Here is a 26,948-nt window from a genome sequence, read left to right as displayed (position 1 = left end):
GGGGAAGGTTTGGTAAAAATCCTCACCAGTTTGCATTGGTGACCACGGACCCAAACCCTTGGATCTTAGAACAATGAAGAATCATTCAGTTTTCTTACAAGAAGACTTTTAATAGAAGTAAAGGAATCACCTCTGTAAAATCAGGATGGTAGATACCTTACAGGGTAATTAGATTCAAAACAGAGAGAATCCCTCTAGGCAAAACCTTAAGTTACAAAAAAGACACACAGACAGGAATAGTCATTCTATTCAGCACAGTTCTTTTCTCAGCCATTTAAAGAAATCATAATCTAACACATACCTAGCTAGATCACTTACTAAAAGTTCTAAGACTCCATTCCTGTTCTGTCCTGGGAAAACGCAGAATACACACAGACAGAGATCCTTCGTTTTTCTCCCTCCTCTCAGCTTTTGAAAGTATCTTGTCTCCTCATTTGTCATTTTGGTCAGGTGCCAGCGAGGTTTCCTTTAGCTTCTTAACCCTTTACAGGTGAGAGGATTTTTCCTCTGGCCAGGAGGGATTTTAAAGGGGTTTACCCTTCCCGTTATATTTATGAGACACCCCCCAAATCTCAGCTAGGGTGAAACACTGGCTGGGATTTCTTCCTGGAGCTCTAGGAAAAACAGAGTTAATAAGACACATGCACCTCTAAATATACTACCAAGTATATAAAGACTAACAATCTTTTCCACATCTCAAGGACGATTTTAACCAGTTGAGTCTGGGAAACTTTCACGGGAAAGTGCATCAGCCACTTTATTAGAAGCTCCTGAGATGTGTTGGATGTCGAAATCAAAATCTTGGAGAGCTAAACTTGACCGAATAAGTGTTTTGTTATTTCCTGTGGTGGTATGAAGCCACTGTAGCGCAGCATGGTCTGTTTGCAGGTGGAAACGCCGTCCCCAAACTTATGGGCGTAGCTTTTCCAGAGCATAGTCAATGGCGTAACATTCTTTTTCACTGACTGACCAGTTGCTTTCCCTCTCAGACAGTTTTTGCTGAGAAACACTACAGGGTGGAATTCTTGATCAGGTCCTTTCTGCATTAAAACTGCTCCCACACCACGCTCGGACACATCTCTGGTTACTAGGAATGGTTTGTCAAAGTCTGGGGCCCTTAGTACAGGGTCAGACATGAGTGTCGCTTTAAGCTGGTTAAGCGCCTTCTGACACTTTTCGGTCCACTGAACGGCATTTGGCTGTTTCTTTTTGGTTAGGTCTGTCAGTGGGGCGACGATTTCGCTGTATTGCGGTACAAATCGTCTGTGATAACCGGCGAAGCCTAAGAAGTATTGAACCTGTTTCTTTGACTTTGGGACAGGCCACTTTTGGATAGCATCCACTTTGGCTTGTAGGGGGCTGATAGGGGGCCTGATGTCCAAGGTAAGTCACACTGTTTAGGCCTATTTGACACTTCTTAACCTTAACAGTTAATCCTGCCTCCCTTATGCGCTCAAGTACTTTTTGTAGATGTTCCAGGTGTTCTGCCCAGAAATCCGAAAATATGGCCACATCGTCAAGGTAGGCGACTGCATATTCTCCTAATCGCGCTAGGAGACCATCTACAAGTCTTTGGAAGGTGACGGGTGCATTCCGCAGCCCGAAAGGGAGGACATTAAATTCATACAGCCCGAGATGTGTGGTGAAGGCTGACCTTTCCTTGGCGGATTCATTTAGTGTTACTTGGCAGTACCCCTTGGTTAAGTCAGAACTAGAGATGAAGTGGGCCCGCCCCAGTTTCTCTAATAGTTCATCTGTGCGTGGCATTGGATAGTTGTCTGGGCGAGTTACAGCGTTTAGCTTATGGTAGTCCACGCAAAAATGTATCTCCCCATCTGGTTTGGGAACTAGAACCACTGGAGATGCCATGCACTGCCAGAGGGGCGGATTACACCCATCTGTAACATATCCTGGATCTCCTGGTCTATAGCAGTTTTAGCTTGAGGAGACACCTGGTAAGGTTGGACTTTAATTGGGTGAGCATTACCTGTGTCAGTGGAGGGGTATGCCCGTTCAGTCAGTCCTGGGGTGGCTGAGAACGTCGGCGCGTAGCTAGTGCACAGCTCCTGGATCTGCTGTCGCTGCATACGCCCAAGGGTCATGGAGAGGTTCACCTCTTCCACGCCACCAGCACTTTTCCCTTCGTAGTAGACACCTTCAGGCCACTCAGTGTCATCTCCTCCCTGGGCTGTAAACTGACAAACCTTTAATTCTCTGGAATAAAAGGGCTTTAGAGAATTAATATGGTACACCTTAGGCTTTTGGTTGGAGGTGGGGAATGCTATGAGATAATTAACAGCTCCCAGGCGCTCCTGGACCGTGAATGGTCCTTCCCACGATGCTTCCATTTTATGGGCCTGGAGCGCCTTAAGACCATGACCTGGTCCCCTACTTTGAAGGAACGCTCTCTGGCATGTTTATCATATCAGGCTTTTTGCTCTTTTTGAGCATCCTGTAAGTTTTCTTTAGCAAGGGCTAAAGAGGTTCGGAGGGTGTTTTGTAGGTTGGTTACAAAGTCCAGAATGTTAGTTCCTGGAGAAGGTGTAAATCCCTCCCATTGCTGCTTCACCAACTGTAATGGCCCCTTAACCTCGCGGCCATATACAAGTTCAAATGGGGAAAACCCTAAACTGGGATGTGTACAGCTCTGTAGGCAAAGAGCAACTGCTGCAACACTAGGTCCCAAGCATTGGAGTCCTCATTTACGAATTTACGTATCATGGTCCCCAAAGTTCCATTGAACTTCTCCACCATGCCGTTTGTTTGATGGTGGTAAGGAGTGGCAACCAAGTGATTTACCCCATGAGCTTCCCAGAGGTTTTCATAGTTCCTGCCAGGAAATTAGTCCCTGCACCTGTGAGGATGTTGGAGGGCCAACCTATCCTGGCAAAAATGTCTGCTAGTCCCTGGCACACAGTTTTAGCCCTGGGGTTGGTTAGAGTTACTGCTTCCGGCCATGGGGTGGCAAAATCCATGAAAGTCAGTCTGTACTGCTTCCCTCTGGGTGCTTTTTTCGGAAAAGGACACAGAATATCCACAGCTACTCACTGAAATGGAACTTCAATGATAGGGAGTGGTTGGAGAGGGGCTTTGACCTGGTCTTGGGGTTTTCCCACTCTTTGGCATACTTCACAAGACCGGACATAGGTAGAAACATCCTTGCCCATTCCCTCCCAGTGGAATGGCCCCCTCAAACGGTCTTTGGTCCTGTTCACCCCAGCATGGCCACTATGGTGATCGTGGGCTAAGCTCAAGAGATTGGCCCGGAATTTAGTTGGACCGACCAACTGTCTCTGAGGACGCCAGTCTTCCTGGTGTCCACCAGAAAGAGTTTCCTTGTATAAAAGTCCTCTTTCTACAACAAACCTGGATCGATTAGAAGAGCTGAGAGGCGGTGGGTTGCTCCGTGCCGCCATCCAAGCTCTCTGGAGGCTTTCCATCCGCTTCCTGTTCGGTCTGGAACTGTTCCCTTGATGCTGGAGACATCAGTTCCTCATTGGATTGTGGACCCACAGGCCCTCTGGAAGCGATGTGGGGGATGGGGCTGTTTCCGTTGACTGTGAACCGCTCTCCGCTGGGACACTATGTTGGGATTCAGGCTCCGGCTGAGCCTCTTGTGTAGGGTTATGGGCTGCTGCCGGTTCAGGTTCGGTGGGACCCTCTGGTGTTGAGGTTGCAAGTACTGGATTCAGTGCTGGCAATGGGTCTGGTGCTGGTTGTTCCTCTGGTTCCGGTTCTGGGACAGGATCCACTACTGTTGTTGCAGACATTGGCCTGGGGTCCGGGTCCATCACTTCTGACCGAGTCCTGATAGAAGTTTCCTGAACAGAGCTAGGCCTCACGGCTTGTTTAGCCTGGCTGCGGGTGACCATTCCCACCCTCTTGGCCTGCTTCAGATGATTGGCCAAGTCTTCCCCCAACAGCATGGGGATGGGATAATCATCATAGACTGCAAAAGTCCACGTTCCTGACCAGCCCTGGTACTGGACAGGCAACTTGGCTGGAGGCAAATTGAAAGAGTGGGACTTGAAGGGTTGAATCGTCACTTGGATCTCTGGGTTGATTAAATTGGGGTCCACTAAGGAAGCATGGATAGCTAACACCTGTGCTCCGGTGTCCCTCCACGCGGTGACCTTCTTCCCGCCCACACTCACAGTTTCCCTCCGCTCCGAGGGTATCTGGGAGGTATCTGGGCCTGTGGATCTTTGGTGTGATTCCGGTGCAATGAACTGTAATCTGTTGGGGTTCTTGGGGCAGTTGGTCTTTACATGCCCCAGCTCGTTACATTTAAAACATCGTCCAGCTGACGGGTCACTGGGGCGAGGCGGGTTGCTGGAGAACGGGGTGGTGGGACGATAAGGTGTCTGGAGGGCTCTTTGGGAGGTAGGTGGGGCCTTGGGCGGCCCCCGGTAATAGGGTGTGGTCTGGGGTTGTCCCTTCTGGTCTCCACTCCAACTGCGACCAGTTTTCTTCTTCTCTGCCACCTCCACCCATCTGGCTCCAGTCTCTCCTGCCTCGATTACAGTTTTGGGCTTCCCATCTAGGATGTATCTTTCTATTTCCTCAGGAACACCTTCTAAGAATTTTGCCCTTCCTAATGCAAATGGAACATTTACTGGAGATTCAACACTTGCTCCTGATATCCAGGCATCCCAATATTTCACAATGTGGTAGGCATGTCGGGTAAATGACACGTCTGGTTTCCACCGTAGGGCTCTGAACCTCCGACGAGAATGCTCGGGTGTTATCCCCATTCTGACTCTCACCTTGGATTTAAACAGTTCATACTTGTTCATGTGTTCTTTAGGCATTTCAGCTGCCACCTCAGCTAATTGTCCACTGAGCTGCGGCCTGAGCTCTACCATGTATTGGTCGGTAGAGATGCTGTACCCAAGGCAGGCCCTTTTGAAGTTTTCTAAGAAGGCCTCCGTATCATCGCCTGCCTTGTAGGTGGGGAACTTTCTGGGATGGGAAGTGGTACCTGGAGAAGGATTGTAAGGGTTTGTTGGTATATTCTGCTGAGCCTTTACCTTCTCCATCTCCAGTTCATGCTTCCTCTCTTTTTCCTTCTCCTCCTCCACATGCTTCCTCTCTTTTTCCTTTTCCTCCTCCACATGCTTCCTTACCTTCATTTCCCTCCTGTGGGCAGCCTCCTGTACCTCCTTCTCCAGCCGCATGAGTTCTATCTGTCTTTCCTGCTCCTTTTGTTTTTCCTCAGCCTGAAATCTGGCTAATTCCAGCTTTTGTTGAGCCGTGGATTCTGTCATCCTAACCTCTTTGTTTTTAGCTAACTTTACACCTGAGGTTTGGAAATAAACAAACAAAACTTGGCTGTAAAATTTTGCTGTGCTGGAATAGGATACCTATTCTCTGATAGTAATTGTCAGCCTACAGAAAAAGACAATTCCCTTTGTCTCTGCTCTGGCCCCAAATCAAAGCAAAAAAACCTCCAACTACTTGGAAACCTGGTTACCAGCAGCCCCAAAGGGAAAAAAAAATTTCCTTTTCAAATCTGTGCTCCTTGTTAAAAAAAAACAGACCAAAATAAAAAAAAACCCAAACCCCTGCCACTTTTATCTCCAGGCAAATGGGTAGAACACCCCCCTATTTAGTTTTAGGGGGAAAAAAGCCTCAGGTTTTTGAAGACTGTGAATTTCCCTGCAGGAGATTAACTACTCTGCCTCCAGGCAAAGAAAACCTGCAATTCACCAAGATAATCCCCTTTTGTCTCTGCTCTGGCCCCAAAGCAGAGAAAAAACTAGCTGCTTTCAGTTGGACCTCCTTTCCAGCAGCCCCAAAGGAAAAAAAATCCTTTTTAAAATCTGTTTTTCTGGTTCAAAAAAATTTCAAATTGATCTCAAAATGATTTCAGGTTAATCCCACCACTTTGCCGCCATGTCAAGGTTCCTTCCCCACTCTGAACTCTAGGGTAGATGTGGGGACCTCCATGAAAACCTCCGAAGCTTACTTTTACCAGCTTAGGTGAAAACTTCCCCAAGGTACAAATTAATTTTACCCTTTGACCTTGGATTTCCACTGCCACAACCAAAATTTATCTGGGTTTACTGGGAAAGATAGTTTGGACACATCTTTCCCCCCCAAATCCTCCCAACCCTTGCACCCCACTTTCTGGAGAAGGTTTGGTAAAAATCCTCACCAATTTGCATAGGTGACCACAGACCCAAACCTTTGGATCTTAGAACAATGAAAAAGCAGTGAGTTTCCTTACAAGAAGACTTTTAATAGAAGTAGAAAAGAATCCCCTCTGTAAAATCAAGATGGTAGATACCTTACAGGGTAATTAGATTCAAAACAGAGAGAATCCCTCTAGGCAAAACCTTAAGTTACAAAAAGACACACAGACAGGAATATCCATTCTATTCAGCACAGCTATTTTCTCAGCCATTTAAAGAAATCATAATCGAACACATACCTAGCTAGATTACTTACTAAATTCTAAGAGTCCATTCCTGTTCTGTCCCCGGCAAAAGCATCACACAGAGAGACACAGACCCTTTGTTTTTCTCCCTCCTCCCAGCTTTTGAAAGTATCTTATCTCCTCATTGGTCATTTTGGTCAGCTGCCAACGAAGTTACCTTTAGCTTCTTAACCCTTTACAGGTGAGAGGATTTTTCCTCTGGACAGGAGGGATTGTAAAGGGGTTTACCCTTCCCTTTATATTTATAACAACAGGTGAAAGTGTTTTGCCACTGGCCACGAGGGATTTTAGAGCACCGGGGACAGAAAGGTGGTTCCCCTTCCCTTTATATTTATGACAGGACCTTTCTTTTGTAATTATAAAAATACATAAGTGTCACGGCCACATTGTGACTGACAAATAGCTTCCTTTCTCATTTCCACTGTGTAATTATAAAATAACTCCACTGGGATATAAATATTGCTCTTACAGTTCAGTGGATAGTACATAGAGCTGCACAAACAAGTCATTGTGTCAGGAAATTTTAGCTCGTACTGACTTCACTAGTGCTTTTTATCTGGCCTGTTGTAAAACGAGGCAAAGATCAAGATGAGCTGATGTACCCCCCTGGAAGACGTGTGTGTACCCCTGGGGTACACGGACCCCTGGCTGAGAACCACTGATCTCCACGAATGCACAAGGGAATTGGCCTCAAGACACATTGGAATCACCTGATCAGCTAGTGTCACATGCAGGGCTGTGAAATCTCCCATCTCCGGGCCCACCAGGATGTCACGGGGCAGCCGCAGCCGATCCCCCAGGGGGCAGGTATTTGCCAACCTTTCTGCAGAGAAGGACCTGGGGATTAGAGTGGATGAGAAGCTGGCTATGAGTCAGCAGGGTGGCCTTGTTGCCAAGAAAGCCAAAGGCATTTTGGGCTGCATTAGTAGGAGCGTTGCCAGCAGATGGAGGGAAGTGATTATTCCCCTCTATTCGGCACTGGTGAGGCCATATCTGGAGTAGTGGGTCCACTTTTGGGCCCCCCACTACAGAAGGGATGTGGACAAATTGGAGAGAGTCCAGCGGAGGGCAAGGAAAATGATGAGGGGGCTGGAGCACGTGACTTAGGAGGGGAGGCTGAGGGAACTGGGCTTCTTTCGTCTGCAGAAGAGAAGAGTGAGGGGGGATTTGATAGCAGCCTTCAACTACCTGAGGAGGGTTCCAAAGAGGAGCTCGGCTGTTCTGAGTGGTGGCAGATGACAGAACGAGGAGCAATGGTCTCAAGTTGCAGTGGGGGAGGTCTAGGCTGGAGATTAGGAAACACCATTTCAATAGGAGGGTGGTGAAGCGCTGCATTGGGTTCCCTAGGGAGGCGGTGGAATCTCCATCCTTTGAGGTGTTTAAGGCCCAGCTTGACACAGCCCTGGCTGGGATGAATTAGTTGGGGTGGGTTCTGCTTTGAGCAGAGGTTGGACTAGATGACCTCCTGAGCTGTCTTCCAACCCTGATCTTCTATGGTTCTCTGATTCTCTGAACCTGCCTGCCGTACCCACAGCCAGCTGCTTCATCGCTGCTCTGGTCACTGCAGAAAATGCCCGGCCACCATGTGGGTGCCCCAGCCCCTCTGCCTGCTGTCTGCTCTCCTGGTCACAGGGGAGTCCCATCCGTCCCCAGGCACAGGGAGCCGGGCACCGATGAGGAGCAGGAAAGGTTTGGAAAACACAGACAATTCTCAGGAGCCAGGAAAACCGTCCCACACCCTTGTCATCCTGCTTGGAAATGTTCCCCTGCCCCCTGCGCTGAGATTCCTGCCAGGACTCCTGGGATCATTACCCGGCTCTGGGAGGGAGTGGGGGTTCTCTTCTGGGGTGTACGTACCCCACGCTGGCCCAGGGAGTGCAGGGAGAAAAGGGCCGAGCAGCAGAGAGGGTTTTGCAGATTCCTGGGCACAGGGACTAGCGTGAGGGCCGCGCTGAGCTGGGTGAGCCGGGACCGCGCCCTGCTTGGCCAGGAGGGGACACTGTTACACCATCGCACTGACTCACATGGTCTCATTTCTGGAAGCCAGGATTCCTGGGTTCTATCCCCAGGTCAGGGACTGGGTGGGTCTAGAATAGGCTGGAAGCCAGCAGTAATTAGGACTCCTTGGTTAAAAGAACAGGAGTACTTCTGGCACCTTAGAGACTAACAAATTCATTTCAATTAGTTAGTCTCTAAGGTGCGACAAGTACTCCCGTCCTTTTCAGGGATACAGACTAACACGGCTGCTACTCTGAAATCTGACTCCTTGGCTGTATTCGTGCCTCCGAGTCTGACACCGCCTCTTCCTGCCTCAGTTTCCCTGTTTATAAGATGGGGGTAATGTTCCCTTCCTCCCACCTGGGACCCTGGCAAAGGCACGAGAAGGATTTGGAGGTTGAAGTGGTGTTTCCAGAGGAAAGCTCTGAAAAAAACCAAAGTGGACCAATTGGCTTTCTTTCTTTCATCCTTCAATTAAAAACTTATGTTGACTGACTGAATTGAAACTCTCTCAAGCTCTCGAGAGGAAAGAGTTAACGATCATGGGATCTCTTAAGCTGCCAGGAGTTTTTGCATGCATGGTGGAGGTGTGAAGCCATCAGTGGGAAGGGTGAACGATCACCAATCAAATTCGGAAGAAGAGAGTTGACAGGACAGGATGGTCCCCGGCTTTGGAGTCGACACTTTTCTGGTGCTTGCATTTCAGTGTAGAGTATATAGAGCAATATGAACAAGGGGTCGACAGTTTAGCTCGTACTGACTTCACTCGTGCCTTAATGTGGCCAGTTGTAAAACGAGGCAAATATCAGGATGAGCTGATGTACCCCGGAAGACCTGTGCGTACCCCAGGGGTACCAGAACCCCTGGATGAGAACCGCTGATCTCCACTAACGCACAAGGCAATTGGCCTCAGTACACACTGGCATCACCTGATCAGCCAGTGTCACATGCAGGGCTGTGAAATCTCCCATCTCCCGGTCCACCAGGATGTCACGGGGCAGTCCCAGCCAATGCCCCAGGGGGCAGGTATTTGCCAACCTCCCTGATAAAACCACAGCCAGATGCTTCCTCGCTGTTCTGCTCACTGCATTAAACACCCTGGCACCATGTGGGTGGCTCTGCCCCTCTGCCTGCTGTCCGCTCTCCTGGCCACAGGTGAGTCCCGTCCGTCCCCGGGCACAGGGAGTCGGAATTCACTTGGGGAATGTGCCACTGTCGGTGGTGGATTCTGGGGTCAGGATGGAATTTGTGGGTAAAACCAGCGAGAGGAAAACCCGGGGCCACGTCCCCCGGCTGACTTGGGGAGAGCAGAGACTGGAGCCTGGGACTCCCGCAGCGCACGCTAGGGGCCTGGCCAGAAGGTCTGAGTCCGTCTGTCCTTCCTTCTTCTCGTTCTCCTCCAGCTCTCACCTGGGCTTGGGGTCATCCCGATGAGGAGCACCACCCCCATCCACATGTAATCCCGCTTGGAAATGTTCCCCTGCCCATCAGCACTGAGATTCCTGCCAGGACTCCTGGGTTCATTCCCCGGGTTTGAAAGGGGAATGGGGGTGCAACGGGTGGGGGCTGGGAGCCAGGACTCCTGGGCTCATTCCCCAGCTGTAGAAGAGGGCTGGGGTGTATTAAGTTTGAGCAGAGACGGTTGCAAATCAGGACTCCCGGGTTCTGTCCGTGGCTCTGAAAGAGGAGTGGGGTCTCGTGGGTTAGAGTGGGCTGGGAGTCAGGAGTGAGGACTTCTCGGCTGTCTTCTTGGTTCTAACCCTGAATTGAACACATCTTTTTTCTACCTTAGTTTCAATATTTCTTTGATAGGGATAATATAACTTTGCTACCTTCTAGGGACATAGAAGGGGCAGGGGAAGGCATTCTGAGGTTTAATTGATGTTTCCACATGAAAGCTCTAAAAAAACCAAAGTGGGCAAATTTCTTTTTCTTTCTTACTTTCTTAAAAACCTTACACTCACGTCATGAATTTAAAGGCCCCCACACTCTGGAGAGGAAAGAGTTGATGCTCCTGGGATCGCTGGCTGGAGGCTCACAGCCATCAATCCAGAGGCTTAACAAGCGTCAATCGTATTCTGAAGAAGAGAATTGGCAGGATCAGCGATGAAAAGCTTGCTGAAGTCGAGTGTGGCTGAGCTGACGTAACCCTGAGAAGCATAGGCCTGGAGCAGAGAGTTACGGCGGGGTGTGTGTGTGTGTGTGTGAAAGGTTCACCAAAAGCCAGGCAGAAACCCCTTGTCAGAGCAGCAGAATTCTTGTTTTTCTGTCTACACAGACGTGTGGGGTTTGTTCGCCGCACAAGCTGCACCCCAGATAGCCACGTCAGCAGCTGAAAATGTATTCTAGCCACAGACACTCAGGCAGCAAAGAGACTTGTCTGCAGTGTTGAGGTAGATACAAATGACCAGCTAGCAAGATGCCTTTCCCCATCCGGCGAGTTAAATGGAACTGGGCAGAACTGCTGCAAAAGCAGGTGGCATTTCTCCAAGATCTGCCTGCCCACACGTTCAGTGAAGAGGCATTGGTGGTACCAACTCCCACAGCGCAACCTCTTGGTTGCTGGTGGTATTTCGCCCACGGGCACTGCCTGAGGACGGGTGAGGAGCCGGGGTTTGTACTGAGAAGGGATTTTTCCAACCTCCAGGGAGCGCTCTGCAATGCGAGGTGTGTGCGTCCAAAGAGCAATCGTGCTCCGGCCCCCTACAGCCCTGCGCCCCCTCGGAAGGGACCTGCGTCACCGTCGTGGCAGAGTTCAGGCTGGGTGAGTGAAAGAAGATTCCTACTAAGTGTAGACACCATTGTCCTCCTGAAGCCAGGGGTCGAACCCAGGAGTCCTGGCTCCCAGCCACTCCCCCTACTCTAACCAATAGACCCCACTTCTCTCCAGGAGCAGGGACTGCTCAGTCTGGAATGATAGTGTCATAGACGGGGAATGGGATGAGATGGGGAATTGCAGTGGGTGGCTGTGGGGCCTGGATCAGACAGAAGAGAGGATTTTATCGGGGGGGGGGAGATGAGATTAGTTGGGGGTGGGATGGATGGAACAAAAGGGGAGGATGGAGCAGCTGGGGGTCCATTGGGGAGCACAGAGGTGATTCTCTGTTTCTCTTCCACAGCGGGAAACTCCTTCTCCTACATGGGTAAATCGTGCCTGGAGCCCAAGAACTGTGAGCCCGGCCCCTTCTCGCAGACCTATGCACACAATGTCACCGTGTGGGTGAACATCGCCTGCTGTGACACCGACGGCTGCAATGCCGGGGCCATCCCAGGTGTGTGTCTGCTGCAAACCTAGAGCCATGCTCCGGCCACACCTGCCTGGAGAGAACGCAGGACTGCTGGCTCCCAGCCCAACCCCCCCAACTCTAACCGCTAGACCCCACTCCCCTCCCACAGCTGGGGACACAACCCAGGAGTCCTGGCTCCCAGCCCCCCTGCTCTAACCACTAGACCCCACTCCCTTCCCTGAGCTGGGATTGAGCCCAGGTGACTCTCCACCCCTGGCTGACTGTGTGTGTCTGACTGTTCTCAGTGCCAACTGTGAGCTCCGTCCCCAACGGCCGGCAGTGCCCGTCGTTCTTCAAAATCTGGGCAGATGGCTGGCAGGAGAAGGAGAAGGAGCTCTTGGCCTGCACCGGCGCCGAGGACCATTGTGTTGAGGAATCTGGGATATTAACACTGGGTAAGTCTTCCAGATGGAGGCGGGGTCTGAACACAGAGTACGAGGTGGAGCCCAGGTGTCCTGGCTCAGTCCCAGCCCCCCTTGCTCTGACCCACTAGACTCCAAAACCCCTGGCAGAGTTGCAGAGAGAACCCTGGCATCCTACTTGCTGAGATGCCAAAGGAGCACCCATGGAGGATAAGGCCACTGCGGAAAAACTAAATGAATTCTGTGCATCAGTCTTCATTGCTGAGGATGGGAGGGAGATTCCCAAACCTGAGCCATTCTGTTTTGGTGACAAATCTGAGGAACTGTCCCAGATTGAGGAGTCATTACAGGAGTTTTTGCAACAAATTGATAAATTAAACAGTAATAAGTCACCAGGACCAGATGGGATTCGCCCAAGAGTTCGGAAGGAAGTCAAACGTCAAATTACAGAACTACTAACTGTGGTTTGTAACCTACCATTTAAATCCGCTTCTGTCCCAAATGGCTGGAGGATGGCTAATGACACGCCAATTTTGAAAAAGGGCTCCAGAGGTGATCCCGGCAACTACAGGCCAATAAGTCTGACTTCAGTACTGGGCAAACTCATTGAAACTATAGGAAAGAAGAGAACTGTCAGCCACATAGATGAACATAATTTGTTGGGGAAGGGTCAACATGGTTTCGGTAAAGGGAAATCACGCCTCACCAATCTACTAGAATTCTCTGAGGGGGTCAACAAGCGTGTGGACAAGGGGCATCCCGTGGATATACTGTACTTAGATTTTCAGAAAGCGTCCCTCACCAAAGGCTCTTAAGCAAAGTGAGCTGTCATGCGAGAAAATCCTTTCTCGGCTCAGTAACTGTTTAAAAGATAGGGAAAAAAGGGTAGGAAGAAATGCTCAGTTTTCAGAACGGAGAGAGGTAGATAGTGGGAGTCCCCCAGGGATCTGCACTGGGCCCAGTCCTATTCGCCATATTCCAAAATGTTCTGGAAAAAGGGGTAAATAGTGAGGTGGCAAAATTTGCAGAAGATACAAACCTACTCAAGATAGTTAAGTCCAAAGCAGACTGCGAAGAGGTACTAAAGGGTCTCTCAGAACTGGGTGACTGGGCAACAAAACGGCAGAGGAAATTCAATGTTGATAAATGCAAAGTAATGCACATGGGCAGACGTAATCCCAACTAGACATACACAATGATGGGTCGAATTTACCAGTCAGGAAAGATCTTGGAGTCACTGTGGAGAGTTCTCTGAAATCATCCACTCCATGTGCAGCGGCCCTGCAGAAAGCAAACAGAATGCTGGGAATCATTCATAAAGGGACAGAGAATAGGACAGACAATAGCGTGTTGCCTCAACATAAATCCATGGGACGCCCACAGCTTGAACACTGCGTGCGGATGTGGTCGCCCCGTCTCAAAAAAGAGATATTGGAATTGGAAAAGCTTCAGAAAATGCCAACCAAAATGATGAGGGGGATGGAATGGCTGCCATATAAGAAGAGATTAATAAGAGCGGGACTTTTGAGCCTGGAAAAGAGACGGCTAAGGGGGGATATGATCGAGGTCTAGAGAAGGTTGAAGGGTGTGGAGGAAGTAAAGAAGGAAGTGTTATTTACTCCTCCTAACATAAGAACGAGGGGTCACCACAGGCAGCAGGTTTAAAACAAACCAAAGGAGGTACTGCTTCACATAACGCACAGTCAACCTGTGGAACTCCTTGCCAGAGGATGTTTTGAAGGCTCAGACTATAACAGGGTTCAAACAAGAACTAGAGAAGTTCCTGGAGGACAGGTCCATCTGTGGCTATCGCCAGGATGGGCAGGGAAGGTGGCCCTAGCCTCTGTTTGCCAGAAGCTGGGAATGGGCGACAGGGGATGGATCAGTGGAAGGTTCCCTGTTCTGTTCATTCCCTCTGGGGCACCTGGCATTGGCCAGAGGATACTGGGCTAGATGGACCTTTGGTGTGGCCCAGAAGGGCCGTTCCTCTGTTATGTTCTCACGTAGTTCCAGCCCCCCTGCTCTGAGCACTAGACCCCACTCTGCCTGCAGAGCCGGGTGCAGTCCTGCTGGGAGGGGAGTGTCTGAGAAACCACATGGGGGTCGGGGGGGGGGGGGATGTGGGAGCCTCCGATCACATCTCTCTCCCCCCCCGTCCAGGTGGCATCACCCTGACGAAGATTGCGGCTGGATGTGTCTCCCCTGGCACCTGCGTGAAGAGAGTGGGGGAGAAGAAATACGCCCAGGGCGTGGTGGAGATGCTGAGTCGGGCCGACTGCTACCCAGCTCCCAGGGCTGGCGGGGGCATCGGGGAGCCCTGAGCCCCAGCCTGGCGTACTCCCCTTCTGCTGTGTGCTTTGCTGCAGTGCACCTCCCTTCAGCAGCCACCAGCTGGTTCTTCTCTTTGGGGGGGATTGCGGGTTCCTTTTGTGCATTGGCTGAATAAAGCGAGTTGTGGGGAAAGCACCCCCCTTGCTCCTTGTCCCCTGACCGCCCCCTACCGGGCCCCCCGGCCCTATCTGTGCTCAAGTGATGCTGGCAGGAAGAGAACCCGGGAGCTGTTGCTCCCAAGCCCCCTGCTCTAACCACTAGACTCCTCTCCCTTTTCCAGGGCCAGGGAAAGGAATCCAGGAGTCCTGCCTAGACCCCCTCCCCCAAGGCAAGGCCCGAGGCTGGGGGAAAGGCACCGGCTGGCTGAGCTCCACAGGGGAAAGAGGGCTGTGGGAACGAGAGGCCGTGGCTCACCCAGCTGTCGAGGCGGGCGGGAATGCCCTGGAGGGGAGAAATGTCCTTCTAGGTTGATTTTGCAGGGCTCAGTTTGTCCCGCTCTCTGGAGCGGCTCCACTGGGAGTGCCGAGCTCAGGGAAGGTGTCAGGAAACAGGGCAGATCTCCCCAGCCGGTGGTGCTCTGTGAGCAGATTTCACCCAGCGTGAACTCCTGGATCGCTGCCCCCGTCTGACCCCGGAGTCACAGCCAGTCCCCTCAGATACTCTCAGACAAGCCGGACTTTGTGAGGAAAGGTCACGAACACCCCAAACCAGCCCACCCAGGTTGTCCCCTGCCCCAGGAGACGGGTCACTTACGCCAGAACCACGGGACCCCAGCTCCTACACCAAAGGCAACGCTGGCAGCCAGGTCTGTAGGAAACTCGCTAAAGGTTCATGAGCTGAGGAAAGGGAATGAGCGTCACAAGGGGTTAAAGCTGGTAAAATTCATGCCCAGGTGAGTCGCAGTCTGTAACTCCAAAAGGTGGCGGTGATGGAAAAAACTGCCATTTTCCCAAGTCTTTTCAGGTGCCCCCAGACGGTCTCCAGGGATCCCCGCTTTGCACCCCGTTCCGGTCCCTGTAAGAGAGCAGCCAGCCCAGCGAGGCAGGATCCTTCCCTGAATCCATCCTTACAGCTTCTTCTCCCAGAGAACAAGCTGGTAGGGCCCCCACCGACGTGGGCTTTGTCTTCGATGGGGGGAGGGAGGAACGTGGTGGTCAGCACACGCGATGGCCCCTGCCTTTGGGGTCAGCACTTTTCTGGTGCTAAAGTTCTTCGTTAGCATCCCTACGGCGTTGTCAAGGTTCCTTCCCCACTCTCAACTCTAGGGTACAGATGTGGTGACCTGCATGAAAACCTGCTAAGCTTACTTTTGCCAGCTTAGGTTAAAACTTCCCCAAGGTACAAACTATTTTACCCTTTGCCCTTGGACTTCCACTGCCACCACCAAACTTTATCTGGGTTCCTGAGAAAACATAGTTTGGAAACGTCTCCCCACCCCAAATCCTCCCAACCCTTGCACCCGACTTCCTGGAGAAGGTTTGGTAAAAATCCTCACCAATTTGCATAGGTGACCACAGACCCAAACCCTTGGATCTTAGAACAATGAAAAAGCATTGAGTTTCCTTACAAGAAGACTTTTAATAGAAGTAGAAAAGAATCACATTTGTAAAATCAGGATGGCAAATACCTTACATGGTAATTAGATTCAAAAGAGAGAGAATCCCTCTAGGCAAAACCTTAAGTTACAAAAAGACACACAGACAGGAATATCCATTCTATTCAGCACAGCTATTTTCTCAGCCATTTAAAGATTTCATAATCTAACACATACCTAGCTAGATTACTTCTTAAGTTCTAAGAGTCCATTCCTGTTCTGTCCCCGGCAAAAGCATCACACAGACAGACACAGACCCTTTGTTTTTCTCCCTCCTCCCAGCTTTTTAAAGTATCTTATCTCCTCATTGGTCATTTTGGTCAGGTGCCAGAGAGGTTACCTTTAGCTGCTTAACCCTTTACAGGTGAGAGGATTTTTCCTCTGTCCAGGAGGGATTGTAAAGGGGTTTACCCTTCCCTTTCTATTTATGACAACAGGTGAAAGTGTTTTGCCACTGGCCACGAGGGATTTTATAGCACCGGGGACAGAAAGGTGGTTCCCCTTCCCTTTATATTTATGACAGGTCCTTTCTTATGTTATTATAAAAATACATAAGTGTCACGGCCACATTGTGACTGACAAATAGCTTCCTTTCTCAGTTCCACCATGTAATTATAAAATAACTCCACTGGGATATAAATATTGTTCTTACAGTTCAGTGGATAGTACATAGAGCTGCACAAACAAGTCATTGTGTCAGGAAATTTTAGCTCGTACTGACTTCACTAGTGCTTTTTATCTGGCCTGTTGTAAAACCAGGCAAACATCAAGATGAGCTAATGTACCCCCCTGGAAGACCTGTGTGTACCCCTGGGGTACACGGACCCCTGGCTGAGAACCACTGGTCTCCACGAATGCACAAGGGAATTGGCCTCAAGACACATTGGCATCATCTGATCAGCCAGTGTCCCATGCAGTGTTGTGAAATCTCCCATCTCCAGGCCCATCAGGATGTCATGGGGCCGATCCCCCAGGGGGCAGGTATTTGCCAACCTTTCCGCAGAGAAGGACCTGGGGATTCCAGTGGATGAGAAGCTGGCTATGAGTCAGCAGGGTGGCCTTGTTGCCAAGAAGGCAAATGGCATTTTGGGCTGCATTAGTAGGAGCGTTGCCAGCAGATGGAGGGAAGTGATTATTCCCCTCTATTCGGCATTGGTGAGGCCACATCTGGAGTACTGGGTCCAGTTTTGGGCCCCCCACTACAGAAGGGATGTGGACAAATTGGAGAGAGTCCAGCGGAGGGCAAGGAAAATGATGAGGGGGCTGGGGCACGTGAATTAGGAGGGGAGGCTGAGGGAACTGGGCTTATTTTGTCTGCAGAAGAGAAGAGTGAGGGGGAATTTGAGAGCAGCCTTCAACTACCTGAGGGGGGTTCCAAAGAGGATGGAGCTCGGCTGTTCTCAGTGGTGACAGATGACAGAACGAGGAGCAATGGTCTCAAGTTGCAGTGCGGGAGGTCTAGGCTGGAGATCAGGAAACACTATTTGTCACGGAGTGTGGGGGAGTGCAGGCCCTGCACCCCTCTTCTTGCGTAGTATTGCTCCCGGGGTAGCAACTTCTTGCTCAGGTACACGATGGGGTGTCTCTCCCCCTTTTCATCCTCCTGCATTAACATCGCCCCGAGTCCCGTGTCTGAGGCGTCGGTGAACACCACAAAGGGCTTGTCAAAGTCTGGGGTTGCCAGAACTGGGCCACTGACCAGAGCCTCCTTCAGCTCCCGGAAAGCCTCCTGGCACTGCTCGGTCCAGACCACCTTGTCTGGCTTCCCCTTCTTGCATAGCTCAGTGATGGGGGTGGCTATGGCGCTAAAGTGGGGCACAAATCTTTGGTAGTATCCTGCCATCCCAATAAAGGCTTGGACCTGCTTTTTGGTGTGGGGAGCGGGCCAGTCTCTGATCACCTCCACCTTGGCTGGTTTCGGCTTTAGGCGGCCGCTCCCCACCCGATGGCCCAGGTAAGATACTTCAGCCATCCCCACCTTGCACTTCTCTGCTTTTACAGTCAGCCAGCCCAGTCCCCTGGTCTCGGTCCAGCACTTGTCTAACCTGGGACACGTGGTCCTCCCAGGTCTGGCTAAAGACACAGACGTCATCAATATACGCCACGGCAAAACTCTCCATCCCCCTCAGGAGCTGGTCCACTAGGCGCTGGAAGGTGGCCGGCGCTCCCTTGAGGCCGAAAGGCAGGGTGAGGAACTCATAGAGCCCCAGAGGGGTGATAAAGGCCGATTTCAGCCGAGCATCTGCATCCAGCGGCACTTGCCAGTAGCCCTTTGTAAGGTCCATGGTGGTAAGGTACCAAGCTCCTCCCAGCTTGTCTAGGAGCTCGTCCGGCCTGGGCATGGGGTAGGCATCAGATACAGTGATGGCAATGAGCTTCCTATAGTCCACGCAAAACTGGACTGACCCATCCTTTTTGGGGACCAACACCACCGGCGAGGCCCAAGGGCTGGCAGATAGCTGGATCACCCCAAAGCCAGCATGTCCCAGACCTCTCTTCCCAGGTCCTGAGCAGTTTTCCCTGTGACTTGGAGGGGGAGCATCTTATCGGCGGGTGCAACCCTGTCTGCACCCTGTGGACAGTCAGATTAGTGCGTCCAGGCTGGTTGGAAAACAGCTGTCGGTACGGATGCAGCACCCCCCTGATCTCAGCTTGCTGGGCAGGGGTTAGCTGATTTGAGAGGGGAATTGTTTCCAGGGGGGAACCAGCTCTGGTCCCAGGGAATAGATCTACTAAAGGGTCATCTCCCTGCTCCTCCCAATGTCCACACACGGCCAACACCACATTCCCCCTGGCATAATATGGCTTCATCATATTCACATGGTACACCCGGCGGTGGTGAGCCCGGTTCGACAGCTCCACCACATAGTTTACCTCATTGAGCTGCTTGACAACCTTGAAAGGGCCCTCCCAGGAGGCCTGTAGTTTGTTCTTTCTCACGGGGATGAGAACCATCACCTGATCCCCGGTGGCGTAGGCACGGGCCCACGCCGTGTGGTCATACCAGACCTTCTGTTTCTTCTGTGCTCTGACCAGATTCTCCCTGGCCAGACCCATGAGTTCAGCCAGTCTCCCTCGGAAGATCAGGACATACTCCACCACTGACTCTCCATCGGGAGTGGCCTTCCCCTGCCATTCGTCTCTCATCAGGTCCGGGGGCCCCTCACCCTCCTTCCATATAACAGTTCAAAAGGCGAAAATCCGGCAGACTCCTGGGGCACCTGCCTGTATGCGAACAGCAGGTGAGGTAAGTACTTGTCCCAATCCTGCGGGTGCTGGTTTATAAAGGTTTTCAGCATCATCTTTAGCGCCCCGTTGAACCTCTCCACCAGCCCGTTGGACTGGGGGTGATAAGCTGAGGCCCAGTCGTGCCGGACCCCACATTTCTCCCACAAGCACCGGAGCAGGGCCGACATGAAGTTAGAGCCTTGGTCTGTCAAGACTTCCCTGGGGAACCCCACTCGGCTGAAAATGGTCAGGAGCGCATCTGCCACGGTGTCTGCTTCAATGGAAGCTAAGGGCACTGCCTGGGGGTAGCGGGTGGCAAAATCTACCACCACCAGAATGTATTTCTTCCCCGACCGGGTTGTCTTGCTGAGAGGCCCCACGATGTTCATGGCCACCTTCTGGAAAGGCTCCTCTATGATGGGCAAAGGTCTCAAAGCTGCTTTCCCCTTGTCCCGGGCCTTCCCCACCCTCTGACAGGGGTCACAGGATCGGCAATACTGCCGGACGGTGGTAAAGACCCCGGGCCAGTAAAAGTTCTGTAGCAACCTCTGCCGGGTGTGCCGGATTCCCTGGTGCCCTGCGAGGGGGATGTCGTGGGCCAGGGACAGGAGCTTGCGGCGATACTTCTGGGGGACCACCAGCTGCCTCCTGATCCCACAGGACTCCCCTTCCCCTGGGGGAGCCCATTCTTGGTACAGGAACCCCTTCTCCCACAGGAACCTCTCCTGGCAGCCTCTCCTCATGGTCCATCCGACACTGAGGTCGGCCAGGTCCCTGAGCTTCCGCAAGGAGGGATCTTTCCTCAACTCGGCCTGGAACTCAGCGATTGGGGAAGGGATGGGGCCCGGTTCCCTCTCATTGGCCGGGTCTGAGGCCACAGCCTCTCTGAGCCGTGCCCCTCGGCGCTTCCTTCCGACCAGGGTAGGGTCCTGCGCCTCCGGTGTGGTACCCTCCCCAAGGTCAGGGTGCAGTGCCCCTCGCCGGCTCTGGCTATGGGTCACAACCAGGGCGGTCTGGGGGTTGCTTGGCCAGTCCTCTAGGTCTCCCCCCATCAATACCTCAGTGGGCAAATGGTGGTGTACCCCCACATCCTTGGGGCCCTCCTTGGCCCCCCATTTCAGGTGTACCCTTGCCACCGGCACCTTAAATGGGGTCCCGCCAACCCCCGTCAGGGTCAGGTAGGTGTTGGGCACCACCCGATCCGGGGCCACCTCCTCGGGCCGGGCCAGCGTCACCTCCGCCCCCGTATCCCAGTATCCATTGACCTTCCTCCCATCCACCTCCAGGGGAGCAAGGCACTGTCTCCGGAGGGACAACCCCGCGCCCACCCTGTAAACCGAGCACCCTGAGTCCAGATCCTCCAGCTCTCTGGCGGGGCTGGCCGGGGGTACTCTTCCCTCCTGAGCAGGTGGTAAGCTGGCAGCCCCACTTGCCTGGGCCGTCTGCCCTTTGTCCAGCTGGGTCCCTACCCAGTTAACCCTGTGTAGGTTGGGTCTGCTCAGTCTGTCCCTGAGCCCGGGGCACTGGGTCCTTACGTGGCCACAGTGATAGCAGCTCAGGTCACGTTGGTCCCCTCGAGCGGGTCGGAGGGGCCCGACGCCAGGCGTTCCCCTTGGGAGGGGGTTCTCCCTATTTCCCCGCTGGGAGGCCCCATGGTGACTCTCTCTCTGCATCGGGGGGGGGGCCTGTTCTTTTGGGACTCCTCCCGGCTACCCCCTGACCGACGGTTCACAAACTCGTCGGCCAGCTGCCCTGCATGCTGGGGGTTCGCGAGCTTTTTGTCCACCAGCCACAGCCTCAGGTCGGACGGGCACTGTTCATACAGCTGCTCCAGTACGATTAGGTCCAGCAGGTCCTCTTTAGCTTGGGCCCCAGCTGTCCACTTGCGGGCACATCCCTGCGTCCGGTTGACCAGTTGTAGGTAGGCGACCTCAGGCGTTTTACGCGGACTCCGGAACCTTCTCCGGTACATCTCGGGGGTCAGCCCAAACTCACGGAGCAGGGCCTGTTTGAACAGTTCATAGTCCCCTGCCTCCAGCCCTGTCATTCGGCTGTACACCTCCACGGCTTTGGGGTCCAGTAAGGGGGTGAGAAACTGGAGCCTGTCGGCATCTCGCAGGCATTCTCAAAGGCCGTCCCCCCCCTCCTCTGCTGGGCCAGGAAGCACTTATCAAAGCTCCTTGCAGTCTTGGGTCCCCCCTCACTCGCCGCAGCTGGGGCCCCACTGCTCCTCAGCCTGGCCAGCTCCAGTTCATGCTGTCTTTGTTTCTCCTTCTCCTCCTGCTCATGCCTACGTTGCCTCTCCTCCTCCTGACGTTCCCTCTCCTTCTCCTCCTGCTCATGTTGACGTTGTTTCCCCTCATGTTGACGTTGTTTTTCACGATCCCCCAGCTCCCTCATTTCCATCTCCCTCTCCCATTCCAGCCGCCTCCACTCCAGGGATGGGGAGCTCCGCCGGGAGGATCCCCTGCTGGCTGCCGGGGTCAGGGTGCCCTCGGTATTCACTGGGCTTCCTCCAACCCCTCCCCCAGGCCTAGGTAGGAAGTGTCTTGGGAGGTCCTCGGCAGCAGTCTGACCCCTCCCAGCCTGGTTAGGCCCCAGGGCCCATGCTGCATCCGCCGGGCAGCTTCCCTCCGGGGCAGGGATTGGGTCATCCAAGCGATCCCTCTCCTCCAACTGGGCAATAAACTGTTCCTTGGTGGACCTCCCAATGCGCAGCCCCCTCTGCCTGCACAGCTCCACCAGGTCGCTCTTAAGACCTTTAGCGTACATCTCCCTGCTGGCCACTCGCAGGCCGGGCAGCTTTCCACAGTTTCCAGGAAAAACCCCTTGTGTGCCAGTCCTTCTTGAGGTCACCACCTCTTTGCCAGGGTCGAGCTGAAGACTACTCCACCCCGGGGACCGCTCGCTGAAGTCCCCCGGGGGACCCTGTTACTGCAAAAGTCCTTCTCTCTGGTCACACACTCCCAGGGGTTAACCACCCCCTGAAACTGTCTCTCTCTGAATCTTCAGGATGCCTAGTCCCCGTCACTCCCCCTTCGTTTTACTGCTCCCCAGTCACTTACTGCAGGAAGCGCCATCCACTGGGTGCAGTACATCCCACCGCTGACACCAGTTGTCACGGAGTGTGGGGGAGTCCAGACCCTGCACCCCTCTTCCTGGGATTCAATGAGACTCTCAGCCATCCAGTAAAACAGAAGGTTTATTGGACAACAGGAACACAGTCCAAAACAGAGCTTGTGGGTACCCCCAGGACCCCTCAGTCAAGTCCTTCTGGGGGAGCAGGGAGCTTAGACCCCAGCCCTGGGGTTCCCTGCATTCCTCCACCCAGCCCCAAACTGAAACTAAACCCCTCCAGCAGGCTCTCTCCTGCAGCCTCTGTTCACATTCCTGGGCAGAGGTGTTACCTCCCCCTCCCCCTCCTGGCTCAGGTGACAGGCTCTCAGGTCTCCCATCCCCAGGGCACATTCCCAGGTCAACACGCCCCGCTCCCTGCTATGTCAAATCGTCACACTATTTCAATAGGAGGGTGCTGAAGCGCTGCATTGGGTTCCCTAGGGAGGGGGTGGAATCTCCATCTTTGAGGTGTTTAAGGCCCAGCTTGACACAGCCCTGGCTGGGATGAATTAGTTGGGGTTGGTCCTGGTTTGAGCAGGGGTTTTACTAGATGACCTCCTGAGCTCTCTTCCAACCCTGATCTTCTATGGTTCTCTGATTCTCTGAACCTGCCTGCTGTACCCACAGCCAGCTGCTTCATCGCTGCTCTGGTCACTGCAGAAAATGCCCGGCCACCATGTGGGCGCCCCAGCCCCTCTGCCTGCTGTCTGCTCTCCTGGTCACAGGGGAGTCCCATCCGTCCCCAGGCACAGGGAGCCGGGCACCGATGAGGAGCAGGAAAGGTTTGGAAAACACAGACAATTCTCAGGAGCCAGGAAAACCGTCCCACACCCTTGTCATCCTGCTTGGAAATGTTCCCCTGCCCCCTGCGCTGAGATTCCTGCCAGGACTCCTGGGATCATTACCCGGCTCTGGGAGGGAGTGGGGGTTCTCTTCTGGGGTGTACGTACCCCACGCTGGCCCAGGGAGTGCAGGGAGAAAAGGGCCGAGCAGCAGAGAGGGTTTTGCAGATTCCTGGGCACAGGGACTAGCGTGAGGGCCGCGCTGAGCTGGGTGAGCCGGGACCGCGCCCTGCTTGGCCAGGAGGGGACACTGTTACACCATCGCACTGACTCACATGGTCTCATTTCTGGAAGCCAGGATTCCTGGGTTCTATCCCCAGGTCAGGGACTGGGTGGGTCTAGAATAGGCTGGAAGCCAGCAGTAATTAGGACTCCTTGGTTAAAAGAACAGGAGTACTTCTGGCACCTTAGAGACTAACAAATTCATTTCAATTAGTTAGTCTCTAAGGTGCGACAAGTACTCCCGTCCTTTTCAGGGATACAGACTAACACGGCTGCTACTCTGAAATCTGACTCCTTGGCTGTATTCGTGCCTCCGAGTCTGACACCGCCTCTTCCTGCCTCAGTTTCCCTGTTTATAAGATGGGGGTAATGTTCCCTTCCTCCCACCTGGGACCCTGGCAAAGGCACGAGAAGGATTTGGAGGTTGAAGTGGTGTTTCCAGAGGAAAGCTCTGAAAAAAACCAAAGTGGACCAATTGGCTTTCTTTCTTTCATCCTTCAATTAAAAACTTATGTTGACTGACTGAATTGAAACTCTCTCAAGCTCTCGAGAGGAAAGAGTTAACGATCATGGGATCTCTTCAGCCAGCCCAGAGTTTTTGCATGCATGATGGAGGTGTGAAGCCATCAGTGGCAAGGGTGAACGATCACCAATCAAATTTGGCAGAAGAGAGTTGACAGGACAGGATGGTCCCCGGCTTTGGAGTCAACACTTTTCTGGTGCTTGCATTTCAGTGTAGAGTATATAGAGCAATATGAACAAGGGGTCGACATTTTAGCTCGTACTGACGTCACTCGTGCCTTAATGTAGCCAGTTGTAAAACGAGGCAAATATCAGGATGAGCTGATGTACCCCCCTGGAAGACCTGTGCGTATCCGCAGGGCAGACGGACCCCAGGCTGAGAACCGCTGATCTCCACTAACGCACAAGGGAATTGGCCTCAGTACACATTGGCATCACCTGATCAGCCAGTGTCCCATGCAGGGCTGTGAAATATCCCATCTCTGGGTCCACCAAGATGTCATGGGGCAGTCCCAGCCAATGCCCCAGGGGGCAGGTATTTGCCAACCTGCCGGATAAAACCACAGCCAGACGCTTCCTCGCTATTCTGCTCACTGCAGCAAACACCTGGGCACCATGTGGGTGGCTCTGCCCCTCTGCCTGCTGTCCGCTCTCCTGGCCACAGGTGAGTCCCATCCGTCCCCAGGCACAGGGAGCCGGAATTCACCTGGGGAACGTGCCACTGTCGGTGGTGGATTCTGGGGTCAGGATGGAATTTGTGGGTAAAACCAGCAAGAGGAAAACGCGGGGCCACGTCCCCCGGCTGACTCGGGGAGAGCAGGGATTGGAGCCTGGGACACCCACAGCCCACGCTAGGGGCCTGGCCAGCAGGTCTGAATCCGTCTGTCCTTCCTTCTTCTTGTTCTCCTCCAGCTCTCACCCGGGCTTGGGGTCATCTCGATGAGAAGCACCACCCCCGTCCACATGTAATCCTGCTTGGAAATGTTCCCCTGCCCATCAGCACTGAGATTCCTACCAGTACTCCTGGGTTCATTCCCCGGGTTTGAAAGGGGAATGGGGGTGCAACGGATGGGGGCTGGGAGCCAGGACTCCTGGGCTCATTCCCCAGCTGTAGAAGAGGGCTGGGGTGTAGTGAGTTTGAGCAGAGACGCCTTCGAATCAGGACTCCCGGGTTCTGTCCGTGGCTCTGAAAGAGGAGTGGGGTCTCGTGGGTTAGAGTGGGCTGGGAGTCAGGAGTGAGGACTTCTCGGCTGTCTTCTTGGTTCTAACCCTGAATTGAACACATCTTTTTTCTACCTCAGTTTCCCTATTTCTTTGATAGGGATAATACAACTTTGCTAACTTTTAGGGACATAGAAGTGGCAGGGGAAGGCGTTCTGAGGTTTAATTGATGTTTCCACATGAAAGCTCTAAAAAAACCAAAGTGGGAAAATTTCTTTCTTTCTTTCTTTCTTTCTTTCTTTCTTTCTTTCTTTCTTTCTTTCTTTCTTGAAAACCTTACGCTCACGTCATGAATTTAAAGGCCCCCACGCTCTGGACAGGAAAGAGTTGATGCTCCTGGGATCGCTGGCTGGTGGCGCACAGCCATCAATCCAGAGGCTTAACAAGCGTCAATCAAGGATCAGCGATGAAAAGTGGTCTGAAGTTGAGTGTGGCTGAGCTGACGTAACTCTGAGAGGCAGAGGCCTGGAGCAGAGAGTTACGGCGTGGTGTGTGTGTGTGTGTGTGTGTGTGTGTGTGTGTGTGTGTGTGTGTGTGTGCGAAAGGTTCACCGCAAAGCCAGGCAGAAACCCCTCTTCAGAGCAGCGGAATTCTTGTTTTTCTTTCTACACAGACGTGTGGGGTTTGTTCGCAGGCACAAGCTGCACCCCAGATAGCCACGTCAGCAGCTGAAAATGTATTCTAGCCACAGACACTCAGGCAGCAAAGAGACTTGTCTGCAGTGTTGAGTCAGATACAAATGACCAGCTAGCAAGATGCCTTTCCCCATCCGGAGAGTGAAATGGAACTAGGCAGAACTGCTGCAAAAGCAGGTGGAATTTCTCCAAGATCTGCCTGCCAACACGTTCAGTGAGGAGGCATTGGTGGTAACAACTCCCACAGCGCCACCTCTTGGTTGCTGGTGGTATTTCGCCCACGGTCACTGCCTGGGGAGGGGTGGGAAGCCGGGGTTTGTACTGAGAAGGGATTTTTCCAACCTCCAGGGAGCGCTCTGCAATGCGAGGTGTGTGCGTCCAGAGAGCAATCGTGCTCCGGCCCCCTGCAGCCCTGCGCCCCCTCGGAAGGGACCTGCGTCACCGTCGTGGCAGAGACGAGGCTGGGTGAGTGAAAGAAGATTCCTACTAAGTGTAGACACCATTGTCCTCCTGAAGCAAGGGGTCGAACCCAGGAGTCCTGGCTCCCAGCCCCTCCCCCTACTCTAACCAATAGTCTCCGGTCCTCTCCAGGAGCAGGGACTGCTCAGTCTGGAAAGATAATGTCATAGACAGGGGATGGGATGAGATGGGGAATTGCAGTGGGTGGCTGTGGTACCTGGATCAGACAGAAGAGAGGATTTTATTGGGGGTGGGGAGGAAGATGAGACTAGTTGGGGGTGGGATGGATGGAACAAAAGGGGAGGATGGAGCAGCTGGGTGTCCATTGGGGAGCTCAGAGGTGATGCTCTGTTTCCATTCCCAGAGGGATCCTCCTTGTCCTACATGGGTAAATCGTGCCTGGAGCCCAAGAACTGTGAGACCGGCCCCTTCTCGCTGACCTACGCACACAGTGTCACCGTGCGGGTGAACATCGCCTGCTGTGACACCGACGGCTGCAACGCCGGGGCCATCCCAGGTGTGTGTCTGCTGCAAGCCTAGAGCCATGCTCCGGCCACACCTGCCTGGAGAGAACCCAGGAGTCCTGGCTCCCAGCCCAACCCCCCACCTCTAACCGCTAGACCCCACTCCCCTCCCACAGCTGGGGACACAACCCAGGAGTCCTGGCTCCCAGCCCCCCTGCTCTAACCAC

General features: G+C 53.0%; 1 protein-coding gene across 1 annotated transcript in view; it reads left to right on the top strand.

Moving 5' to 3' along the window:
* The first annotated feature begins 7,207 nt into the window (after positions 1-7,207).
* LOC141977223 (phospholipase A2 inhibitor and Ly6/PLAUR domain-containing protein-like) overlaps positions 7,208-26,948 on the top strand; it is a 48,330-nt gene continuing 28,589 nt past the window's right edge. Inside the window, exons 1-3 of the mRNA XM_074938601.1 lie at positions 7,208-7,246; positions 12,005-12,119; positions 14,247-14,351. Of these exons, the coding sequence (XP_074794702.1) occupies positions 7,208-7,246; positions 12,005-12,119; positions 14,247-14,351 (259 nt within the window). The remainder of the gene's footprint in view (positions 7,247-12,004; positions 12,120-14,246; positions 14,352-26,948) is intronic.

Source organism: Natator depressus, chromosome 24 (assembly GCF_965152275.1).
Source record: "Natator depressus isolate rNatDep1 chromosome 24, rNatDep2.hap1, whole genome shotgun sequence".
Lineage (NCBI taxonomy): Eukaryota > Metazoa > Chordata > Testudines > Cheloniidae > Natator > Natator depressus.
The sequence above is the reverse complement of the archived record's forward strand: the minus strand, read 5'-3'. Positions and strand labels throughout refer to the sequence as shown.